Source organism: Lagopus muta, chromosome 9, assembly GCF_023343835.1.
Source record: "Lagopus muta isolate bLagMut1 chromosome 9, bLagMut1 primary, whole genome shotgun sequence".
Classification (NCBI taxonomy): Eukaryota; Metazoa; Chordata; class Aves; order Galliformes; family Phasianidae; genus Lagopus; species Lagopus muta.
In genome coordinates, this window is record NC_064441.1 from 11409269 (window position 1) to 11421343 (window position 12075).

The 12075-nt window shown below is 39.5% G+C and overlaps 1 protein-coding gene across 14 annotated transcripts in view; it reads left to right on the forward strand.

Annotated features, from left to right (window-relative positions):
* DLG1 (discs large MAGUK scaffold protein 1) overlaps window positions 1-12075 on the forward strand; it is a 130059-nt gene that overhangs the window by 17735 nt on the left and 100249 nt on the right. The window contains exon 1 of one of the 14 annotated variants that reach the window (XM_048954334.1): window positions 3513-4151. The exons of the other annotated variants lie outside the window; for them this stretch is intronic. Within the exon in view, the coding sequence (XP_048810291.1) occupies window positions 4122-4151 (30 nt within the window). The 5' untranslated portion in view covers window positions 3513-4121. Of the gene's footprint in view, window positions 1-3512; window positions 4152-12075 lie in introns of those variants that run through there. 14 annotated transcript variants of the gene reach the window in all.

The following is a 12075-nucleotide window of genomic DNA, read 5'->3' on the forward strand; positions in this document are numbered from 1 at the left end:
TCAGCTGAGCCTGCTTCTCTGGTTATACCTGTGACAGCTGTATGTTACACAGGTTTTCTCAAAGAATTGGAAAGCAAATTAGCATTTAAATAACCATCAGTGCTTTTATAACTTGTTGGTGGATGAAAATATTTGCAAAATTGTTCTTTTTCCAAAGCATTATTTTAATTTTTGTTTTTTATTCATTGTATGGTTTATATATGCATGGATTTTCCTTTAATTATCTGGTGACGCGTTTGGTAGATAGAGAATTTCATGCTAGAAGAAGAATAGATCTGTGAAGGAAAAAAAAAAAAAAGAGCCTGCCAAGTACAACCTGAAAGAATTGGTAGGTAATTCAACATGAGAAAATCCCATCTCTTCCCTTGTATTGCTCAGCTGAGTAATGCTTTGTTTTTTTCAGTGTTAATGGCCCAGGTAGCAGCGAATGGAACTGGGTAGAACAGATGTTGGTGATTGCTACTGGTGTGACAGAGCTGACAGAACAAATGTTTATTTTTCGATAGATATGAATATGAACAGATTGTGATGCTGCTTACAATTTCAGTGCAGTAATAGTGATTTTAGTGTCTAAGAAATGCTTACTGGCTGCATACAAGTGTCTTATTCTTTGCATTAAAAATAGAGATTTTCATGCTTTTCATGATGTTGATTCAGGTTTTTGGTGTACTTCAGGGACTTTCTGTTGCTCCTCACATCACAATTTAAAGAAGTTTACAAGTTAATGTATTATGTTGATTAACTTTCAGTTCTGTTTTTCTTTTTTTTTTTTTTTTTTTTTTTACATAGTCATTTTTCTTAAACAACTCTGTCTGAGCTCCAAGGTGTAACACGTGCTTGGTCATTCAGGGAGTTCTGAGATTTGTCACCAAGAAGCTGTGTTCTTGTTTCTTCTGGAGATGCTAAGCCTCAGGAATGCTTGACTCATGTTTTCAAATTTGTTTGTTTTATGAGCAGGATTTCCAATGAAAAGCATGCAGATGCTATGTTTATGGGCTGGAAACTGCTAGCTTATGTACTCAGAGCTTATCCATCTGTATATTGGATTGGTGAAAATGTGCACTAGCATTTGCTACAAAATGTCTTGCTTTGCCACTACAGTACGTGTGATTGGTCTCTTTCCATTCTGTGTGGACGTGCCCCATGATGACATTCATTTACTGAGAAATAATTTTTTCATCCATTTGACACCTCAACCACGCAGTGCCTCTTCATGCTTTCTGAACTGCTGTCTTTGGCACAGCTCATATGAATAGTGGATCTGAACAGTTAGGTGCCTTTTGTGACGAGGTTTATTGGCTACTGGTCTTGGTAAAAAGATGACAGTGAGTGGGAAGATGATGATCCTTGGTTCTAAAGGATTCCCAGAGAAGACTAAGAATTTAAAGAAAAGAAAGAGGAAAGCACCTTTGAATAAATCAGTTGTAGCCAGGATTAAGTTGTATAAACTTAATCTTAGAGCAGGGTGGCTGAGAGAAATTTGAGTGATGAGAAAGGTCATTGATTTGTGCCCTTGATACATAGAGCACGACTGATGGACAGACAGAGCTTGTGCACCTGAATTGCAGTTTGTGCAGGAAGCACACGTGTGGGCTGCATGCCTTAGGCCAGGCATTAAGAGACATTGCTAGATGTGTGCCAAGCCACCTAAAAGGGCATTTGCTCAGTTTCTCTTGGTTTTGTATCCTTGTGCTTTATGAAGTTCTCTGCTCAAAGCACCTGAGCAATCAGTCTTCTCTAAAGACTTGGGGAATCCGAGGATATTTTGTACAAAGAGTATCCTGAATGCATTGAGCTACATGCCTGTTTTTTCTTCTGACAAAGGAGGGTTCCAGCTGCTTGGTTGCTGCTTTGTTCTCTGTTTTCTGAACTCAGAATTTTTATACTTCTTCTGTCTGGGTTGAGTCTTACATCAGTCTGAATGTGTGTTTATCTCTGCAGTGGTAAACCTTCACCTGGTGTTCATACTAGAACTGCTTCCAAGGCAGCAGAGACAGTGTGAATCTCTGCCTTGATTTCAACATGCAAGGTAGAAATCCTGGTTTTGATGGCTGAGTGATGTAAGATAAAACTTGACATCCCATTTAAGCTGACCTGAGGGGGGGGGTGGTGGTGGTGGTGGTGGTGGTGGTGGTTGTTGTTGTTGTTGCTTGCACGTTAGCAAGCTTTTCATGCTTAATGATTTTATGTTAGTAATTTAGAAATGGGGAAATTATTTTCTATTGTCCTTCTTTTTTCCCATGTCCTATAAAAGCACCATTTGTCTGCAAAATTAAATGTTCAATCTTAGGAAAAATAGTTTCCTTATTTCTTAACTTCTTTCTCTTTTGTCTTTTTTTCTCCCCCCGGCCAGTGTATAATAGGGCAGAGCCAGGGAGTCCAGTGGAGTAAAACTGCGGAATTTTTCTACTTTTATATCTGCTGAGGGGAAAACAGCATTGCTGTTGTTTAGCTTCATAGCTCTCGTGAGCTGAGGCCTGCCAGCCTCTATTCGATACTATTCAACATGTGGTGCTTCTGTTGTATTGCCTGTGCTCCCTCAGCCCTGCCACTTCCATGAGGCTTTGGTTGAGACACCCAATTAAAACAAAACTAATTCTGTTTCTGGCTACATGACACGGGTGTGCATGCCTCCCTCAAAGTCAGGGTCTCATCATGACACACACCCGTGGCCACGATGTCACTGTGTGAGCAGTGACTGCATTAAGCTGAGGCTTGTGTGAGCTGGGGGTGACTGCAGCAGCAGGTGGGCTGCTGCCTGGTGCTGTGCTCTGGCTAGCAAGTGTGGGGACAAGCACAGCACTGAGCCTGGTAGGTGCTGGCACAGCCTCTTGCGGGCATCCAGAGGGTTCAGAGTGAATTAAGCTTTATTGTTCCAGATGATGTGATGTGAAGAATGGCTCTTTGAAGGATGAAAAAGGAGAGAGAACAGTCTTGTATGCAATGCATACCAGGGGACCTGGTGGGACTTGATTCTGGAACCTGTTTTTAAAGTGAAACAGTATTGTGAGAATGCTCTGGATAGATGCTGGAATGTTTTAGACTTGTTTGGTGACACACATACCATTGATTTGTCTGGTGGTATATCGTAGGCTAAGCACAAAATAATAACTTGAGAATTTAAGTTTAAAATGGTCTGTTGGTATGTTTTTTCAAAATGCTTCCCTGTTTATGCAGCAAAGGTGGGGAGAGACCTAATGGGAGAGGATAACTCACCTGAAGGCTAACTGGTTGCTTCCAGTGCTTTGTGTGCTGGATTAATATAGCAAGGTTCTAATTTGTGCATGCAACTGCACAAATTAGTTAGTGTTAGTGTTTCACAGTACAAACTGGTTTTTTTGTGTGTCCAAATGTTTGACTTCTCCCAGCTGTGTTAATCAGGCTGGGAAGGCTATGCTTGTGCATACAAACTTTGCCTTGTCATTGCATTACAGCATTACAAAAGGAAATGAAATTCTAGGTTAATTCAAGGCTCAAAATAGCGTTTCTCTTGCAATATGCATTACTCTTTCCTTGCCACTTTCTTCTCTCCCTGTTCTACGTGGAATATTCCATTCATTACTGCTTAGGAAATCAGTTGTTTTGCAGCTAACAAATGCTGAAATAATGTTACAGGAGAAATGCTTGCTTGCAACCTTAACTATTTTTGAACAAAAGCTTAATTTTAGAAATTGTAACAAGCTAAGAGAAGCTGAACTGAGATTTTTTGCTGTAAAATAATTTCGTAGTGCATTTCATCAAATGAATCCCTATGACTCTTATCTGTTAGGTAATCCTGAAAGAGGAGTATGTGAAACAGACTATGAGGAGGCACTTAACTGGTATGGAATGAGATTTGACATCTTTTGTAAGATATTTTCAAGGATAAATTCAAGTTTTTCAGATGTAGGTAGTCAAAATAGGTTAAAAATCTTTTATGAAACTTCCAGCATTTGTATTTTAGTTTGCTCTCTCTTTTTCTTCACGTTATTTCTACCTCTGAATGAATCCAAAGGGGAACCTGGCTCACATTCTACTGTTTTGACTATTCAGTAAGAGTGCTTCTCATTTGAGATGATCTTTTGCTGGGACTGAAAATAAGCCTCTTAAATGTTTGGAAAAATACCTGCTATGCTGAAACAATGGATTGTTTATGCATTGTGACGACCAAGGTAAGATCATAAAGCTTTTGATTAATACCTGTGATCTTGAGTTCTTGAACCTCTCTTTCAATTTTGTCTCCCTGTAATGAGAACATCTTGATGGTATTCTAGTGCTGGTTTTTTGTTTTAACTTTAAATGCACCAATTGTGAATGTGCATTCTGTAGTTGTTGCTAAGAACAGTCACAGAACATAATTCTTGTCAGAGCTGATTATGCACGTTGAAAAACTCGTATATGAAGTAGAATGGTGAATTTGTTTTTGTCATTCTGCAGTAAGATTCTTTCTTATAGAACTCACTCTTTAAGTGTGCTAATGTAATAGTGTGCTTTTTGTTCTGTAGAGTGGAATTCTAAGTGATGTTTTACATAACCCTTATCAGGACGTGTTTAAAAGGAAAGATGCTGAATTTAGGAAGTCCTGCTAGGGATGGATATATTCCTATATGTTCTCTAATTTGGACATCTTGTGCTTTGAGATGGAGGCACCCAAATAGCTTAGTGCCTTTACTTCTGTGCTACAAAGAAGTTTTGTTTGTGATTTTTTTTTAAATGCGATCCATGTAACTGGTAAAGGTAAAATCTGATGCATAAATGGATAGTATACTAATGTGAATACTAATTGTGAAATGTGGATAGAGTGAGAATTCGTATTTTTTTGGCATCTTGAAGGTTTTTATTTTTCTTGCTGTTGGTAAACTGTTGTCCTGTGTTGCTCCCTTTTCCCTGGATATTTGAGTAATTGCAGGTTTAAACTTTTAACAATCCAGTTTGGCTTCTGGTGTTATTTTTAGGTAATTTGAGACAATGCAGCTTGTTCAGAAGCACATTCATTCTGTTCTCTGGAACAGAATGCAACTAAACATCTTAAAGAATAGTGCATGGATTTGAGGATAGCTCTTATAAGATCCAAGGTAAAGATGCTTATGAGTCTGTTTGATGGAGAGAAGCACAGGCTGATTGGAGTGGGTGAGGTTACCTCATCTGTCACCAGCAGAGAAAGCTTTCTGGTGTCGAAGCTATTAGTTTTTTGGAAGTGAAACCTACCCTTTAAAATGACAAGTTTTTTGATTACAGGAGTTCTTAGTGTTGCTGCTTTACTCCTTTAGGTACAGTGAGATTAGGATCAGATAATGATCCCAGTGAGCAGAAAAATGATTCATACAAGAAGTTAAGACAATTGAAAATTGATTCTGGCACGGCAGAATTGTGTTTCAGCCAGCATTGCCCTATGAGAGCTAACACACAAGTCCGGCTGTTCGCAGCAGTGCTGCACGGAAGAGGAAGAGATCATCCTCTCTCCAACAGAAGTCTTTAGATTGGCTTAGGCTGATCTGCATCTCCACCTGGAGTTACCTACCACCTCTTAATCCTTCTTGTCTGTTTAACAAGAGCTTCTGGCCTCCGTTAGCTAAATGTTGCACTGCCTGGCATATTCATCTGAAGCTGCTTATTTAAATGAAGCTTTATGAAAGTACTGTGTACTTCTCTGTGAACATCAGTGCATCTGATGACTTGGAAGCTGTAATCTAATAGAAAATACATTCCTTAATGTTGTGTGCAAAACTATTTCTCTGATGTAAATTAATGCGTGTGACATTTGAAGTCAGCATTAAAGAAATGCATGATACCATTAGAAGCACTGTTAAATGCTTCCCTTTCCTACTGAGTGAAAAGATATTTGAAACTATTCATTGCTACTTTTTATTTCAGTCTAGCAAAGTAGAGAATTTGATCAAGGAGATAAATTGTTTTTAATGAATTTGAGAGATCTTTCCTAATTTGATCTTTGATCACTGTACTGCATTTAATTAAGAATGAAGGTCTGTTTGTGATGGGAAAATAAGTCCTTAAACTACTGCTTTTCTTCACACTCAACCAGTGCAAAGAACACTGATTAATGCAGGGCTTTTTTTTGTCTCCTTATGTGGGCACATTTGGTTTGATGTAGGTAGGCAAATTTGCATCACTGCAACCATGGATACTATTAAGAGCAGGCACGTGGGCTGCGCTTACAGTAATGACTTTATTTAAGTAACAGTTTTAAATGAATACTTGACGCTTGATGATTTTTCATATCTGTGTATTTTGTTTTTTCCAGAAGAGCAGCTTTGGAGCAGTCTTTGTTAACTTGTTCACTCAGTTGTATGTATTCAGCAAAATCATTAAAAATGAACATCTGATTTTAAATTTCTTCAAATAATATTCCTCATAAGCCAGTAGTGCAAAAGAATGATTGTTGCATACAGTTTTTGTTTCAAAGCCCCAAGAAGTGTGCTGCTTGGACAGCCTCACAGTCCTGTCAATACAGGCCAGCACCTTGTCTCTCACAGTAGCTAAAATGTGGTATCTTCAGAAGGCAGTGAGCATGTATGATCTGTTTGCTTAGTACCAAAAAGAAAGATGAAGGTTTCTATTTTTTTGCTTTTTATTTTGTTTCCCTCCCCAAGATGTTAAATCAGGAGTCACTGAAAATGCTGGTCACCTGGGCCAGCAGCGATGTGGCCGTGCAGGGCCGGAGGCTCCGTGAGCCCAAGCATGGAGCACAGCTCCTGCTCCTCCTCACCTGCTGCCTACAGGTACAGGATCTCTCCTGTGGAAGTGACCTCACCCAACCATCAAACTCAAAATGGGTCACTGAGGGCTTTGACTGGTTAGGGCTTGTAAATGTCTAACAACTGAGATTTGACAACTTTTCTGGCAGTGTGGTCAGAGGATTAATTCTTTTTCATAAATACAGCCTTTTTTCTCTTTTTTTCCTTTTACTGCCTTTGGTAGCTTCCTCATTTACCCTCACCCTGTCTGTTTGAACATCATCTGTCTTCCTGCAGTGCACTGCAAAAAGCCAATTTTGGTTTTCTTCCTAAACTCCTCTTAGGTGTAGGAAGGCTGCTGCTAGCTTTGCTTGAAGCTTTTGTTTTTCCAGGTTCCCTGAACCTTTCCTCATTGTGCTCCAGCTTTTTCACTTTTTTGGTGGCTTTCCATAGGACTTGTCACAGTATGTTACAGCTATGCCATAACAAAGACTATGAGAAGAGATAAGGAGAAGTTGCACTGTGAGCTTTAAATTTCTGGAGATACTATGAGTAGACTGTAATGATGGAAGGAAATGTGAAGCAATGGATGCAAGACTGTAAAAATGGAAAGCTTTCATGTATTTGTGATGCAGAAATCACTGTCTGGGCCCAAAGGAGAATGCATTCTTAAAATGGAGGAACAAATCCTAGAACTTCTTGAATTTAAAACTGTAGAGATAGAAACTCAGTTACATGAGAAATAAATACACCAAAAGCTTAAATACTGTGTTAAATAGTCCACAAACAGCCCTTCAAAGTTGGCATCTGTAATTTCATTTTGCAACCATTTCTTTTCTTCACTAAAGAACAAATAGATTTCCAAATGTGTTGGGTTGCCTATAGAACATGGTTGTCTGCTGAGCCAATTGAGTAGTGCAAATAAGATACCACTTGGCTTTGATATGCCATCTGGTCGTAATGTTGAAGAAATGGGTGCAGAATCAGTCATCATAAAAACTTTGGAAGTGAAAGAAAAAAAACCTGTGCATCACAGTAATGTTGGCAGTGTTGGCAGATGGTATGAAACTGCTACTGTATGTAATCTTGCAGTATAAAGCAATGCCAAAGAAACAGCTGCCTGCTAAGATGGCTGGTAGGTGTCAGAATGAAGGATGGCTGCCTGCAGACTGAGGGATTGGCTCATTGGCATTCGGAATAGGAGATGAGGTGTGCTGTTAAGAGTGAGGAATGTGTACTGTAGGTGGACTTAAAGGGTATCTGACAAAAAACGATGAGGAATACAAGGAGAGAATATTGAACTTGCAGTCATGCTGGGAAAAGTTATATCCCCACTGCAGGTATTTGTTGTGTTTGTAAAGACTACTTGAACTTTTATTGCTCAGGTTGGACTTTGGCGAGGGTTCGTATTTCTGACTCTTAATAGCAAATGAAGAAGCCCAGGATAACATGAACCAGTGAGAGATTGGTTAAATCCAAAAGTCGGAGCTAAAGATCTTAAAAATAAATAAATAAAAGACTATTTCAGATTCCATGGACAGAACCGAAAGGTGACTTGTGTGAGTTCTGCGGATGAATAGGTTTGAAGATGATGAGATGACTGAAGACACCAGGAGTGAGGAAGAAGTTGAAGATGACACAGAGTGGCAGCGATGGAAATGATAGAGCAATCTGAAGCATAAAATCTGAAAAGCACTATGAGGCAAGCATAAGAGAATAAACTAAAGCAAATATTAGGAAAATGTCTTACTGTGTATCAGTTACAAAGATACAGTAAGCCTTGTCCACTTCTCTTTAAATGGTTTTTCTTAAATCATCATCTTTCTGTTGATGTGATGTTCTACCAGCCACCAGTGCCCTGGCCCAGAAAACCTGTGTGAGAGGCAATTGCTCTGTATTTAGTAAACCTGGGTGGCTCTCTCTTTATATGGACTTGTCCATCTCCCTGCAGGGCACATAAAATACAGGACGAAGGTATCAGTCTTGTGCTTCATATGCACATATCCTAGTGCATGTGTTTCCTTATTCTTTGTAAATGACTGAAATATGTAGAAGCTTAGGCTTGATTATTTTATTGATAAAGGTAATAGAGTTGCATAGTTCTTCAGACAGGCATGCATCAGCAAGGTTTGTACTTGCTCTAGTTTGAAGACATAGAATAGTTGAGCCAACTCTTGGTGTGTCTGTATGAAGCTGGTGAAAGATTTTGCACCTTTGTCCTCAAGTTGGTACTTACTTATGTGTAGTGGAAATTAGTTACATCTGGTTAGTGCGTGAGTTCTAGATGTGTTTGATTTAGCAACAAATGGCTATAAAATATCAGTGTGCGCTGTCTGAGATTGTGGTGTGGAATATATTTGGAGAAGATGCTGAGTGCAGCAACAAAAAGGGGAAAAATCTGTCCTGTATAAAAAATTCCTTCAAAGCATTTTCTGAACTCACTTCTGGGACTCTGTGAGTTTATGTCAGAGGAGCTGGTGATTTCAACTTGAGTGACTTTTTTTTTCTTTTTTTTTTTTTTTTTTTCAGGTAGGATTAATGGGAGTAATGAAATGTTTATTCCTAATCAGTTTTGCTTTGCTGTCTGTCCTTACTGTGGGAGAAGAGTTCAGTCTGTAGCTTTGGGTGTGACAGTGGCCTGATGTATTGGATTGCTGCAAATGAGAATGCTTCCAGCTTCTCGCTCGTGTGCTGGAAGCCCAGTAGAGTACAACATGCTTTTCTGGTGGTTAGTGAGTTAAAGCAGCTCATGGAGAAGTCTGCTGAGCACTTGGATCTGTGAAAAGGTATCTGCTGGAATAGAGAATTGTAGTGTGCGGAGCAGTTGAATTGGCTCAGCTGCAGCTGAAAAGACAGGTAAAATGATAGGGTTTAACAGATCAACGTTTCTGGAAGGAGAAGGGAGGAGAACAGCTATTCTCTCTACAGGAGAACTGAAATGTTTGGTCTTTTTGGCTGCTGCTCGTGAATCCGGACCCTCAGAGTGAGCAGCTCTGGCACTGTTTCCTGTTGTAATGAAAACTGGGAGAAAAGAGTGGGTGAATAAATGTAGGGTTGCTCATAGTTGGGCATATGGTCTCCAGCACGATTCCTTCAGCAGGCACGGTATTTAGGTTTCTTCAAAAAATAAATCCACAGAAAAAAAAAGAAAAAGAACAGCCCAACCCCTTGCTCAAAAAAACCTCTGAAAAACAATATCCAAGTAGGGTTTGCTCTGTATTCAGATGCCATTTCAGGAGGCCGAACTCCCTGGCTGATTTTTCTCATGTGCCACTGTTGGTTCTGTTTCACAGGTGGGCACAGCACTTGATTTGCAAATACAGTTTCACCAGGACTTTTTCATGTGAGCTTTTCTTTTCTTTTCACTTTTTTATTTATTTGATTCTTAATCACAGCCTGATACACTGTCAGTGAATATTACTCAATATTAACTTAGTGGTAATTTTGTTGACCAGCCACTGCTGCATCCTGGGCTTGGAGGAGGGGAGGATATGCTTTAATGAAACTCTGATACTTAGTGAAAGTGTAACTGAGGGCCACTGTCTTAAAGGTCACTGTGGGTAGAAGTCATCAGCATTCTCTGAACCCATCTGCATGGCCAATGGAGAATGAACAGTCCATAGGACATTTTAGTGACAAACCCATACTGCCTGGAAGAGAGACTGCCTTACATCCTTTGTATGTTCTCTGACAGTGGGTTTGTTTGTGCCTACATACCTTGTAATGAATGCTGAGGATGTTTTTTGTCCTTCTTCATCTGTGCAAGGCTGAGTGTGCCAGCCATGTGGTTTAGGCTTCTCTCAAGTGTGCTGTTGCAATGGAGTGCTCTGCAGTGAATTTTTATTTACCAGCATGGCATATCTTTCATACTGGAAAAACAGGCAGTGTGGTGGCTGCTTTTTGCTACCTATTTGTGGTGCCTTTGTTGCCTTGGGGCAGTTGACACTCCCAAGAAATGCTTTGCTTGCATGTTATGAGGTCTGTGCAGGGGGGTACAAGCAGGGTAGCTCAGGAGCTTTCCTCTTGGACACACTTGGTTTCTTCTTTATGTAGTAACTCTGACGTCCCCATAATATTATAATATTGGACTTAGGCAATTTTTCTTCTGTAACAGACAACTTTTTACTTTTCCTTGTTAGTTATCTATTGGGAAATACGCAGTAACTCCCAATAGTGCAGGGTAGACTTGTAGTATATTCCTGTACCTCTCTACAGATATGTTACCAGAAAGAAATTTTTTATTCCTCAGTTTATTTTTTAAAAAACAAAACAAAACCAACCAAGGTGTTTTTATACCAGCCCCCCCCCCCCCCGCCTTTTTTTTCCCCACTGCTTTCTGTAGTTAGCATTGATAACAATTTAAGCTGTACACAGCACTGTCTTATTACATAAAGCCTTTTTTTTTTTTTTTAACCTGCTGCTTTCATCTTCCTTCAGTGCAGGTAGACAGCCTGTGAGTGCTGCTGCCACTGCTCTGTTCTTTGTTGCAGTGGGACTCTGTACTTTATAACAGTTCCAGATGAGGAGGGGTGGCAAATTCAGTGACTCATTAATAGTAAATGCAGCTTAAGTCTTCTGCAGAAAATAATCATGGTCCTGGAAATAATCATGATCTCTTATCTGATAGGCATCAATTTCCCTATTTCTCCCTTCCTACTGGGCTGTTCATGGTATCACATGGCATAGCTGATATTATGAAAGTAACAGAAACTCAGGGGAATGCAGGAAAGTATGAAGATGAGCTAGAAGTAGCATGGTCTTTTTAACTCTCCCTGATTTTAATTTTAATTGGTTGTGAAATATTCTTTAGAGACCATCTGGGCAACTTGGGAGATGGAAAAGTGTTGTTTTAGGCAGTGCTCTATAATTGCCACTCTGAATTGTGGGGGGAAAAGTGGAAGAGCTTGTCTCGACTGCAAAGGGAATATACTTGCAAAATACAAAGATAGCAATGACTTGTCAAACAGGGTGTTAAAACATGAACAATGTGAGTTAAACCAAAATAAATTGAAGCTGCAAATCAAAAGATTCCTGTTGCTAAATGTAATTAGTTCAATGAAAGCCTTTTCTAATAATAATGCAGATAATAGTAACTCATTATGATGGAGTTGGGTGATTTCGACGATCATATTAAGTTGTTTATTAGGAGTTTGTGTTGAGAAACTCAGCAGAAAGATTTGTCTCACTTTGAGTAATTTTGAAGGATTGAATGGGGGTCGGAGACCCCAGTATCAGAACCCCAGTTCTGAGGCTTGTATAGCATATGCTGTGAAAGTGTACTGCTGTAAGGTGGAGACTTTAGAAAGTGAGACAGTTCCCTGTAAGGCTGTCTTGTGTTTTACGTCCTTATCTTTAATTGCCACAGGTATCAGGTGAAGAGTCCTTGTGAGTGGAGAAATGC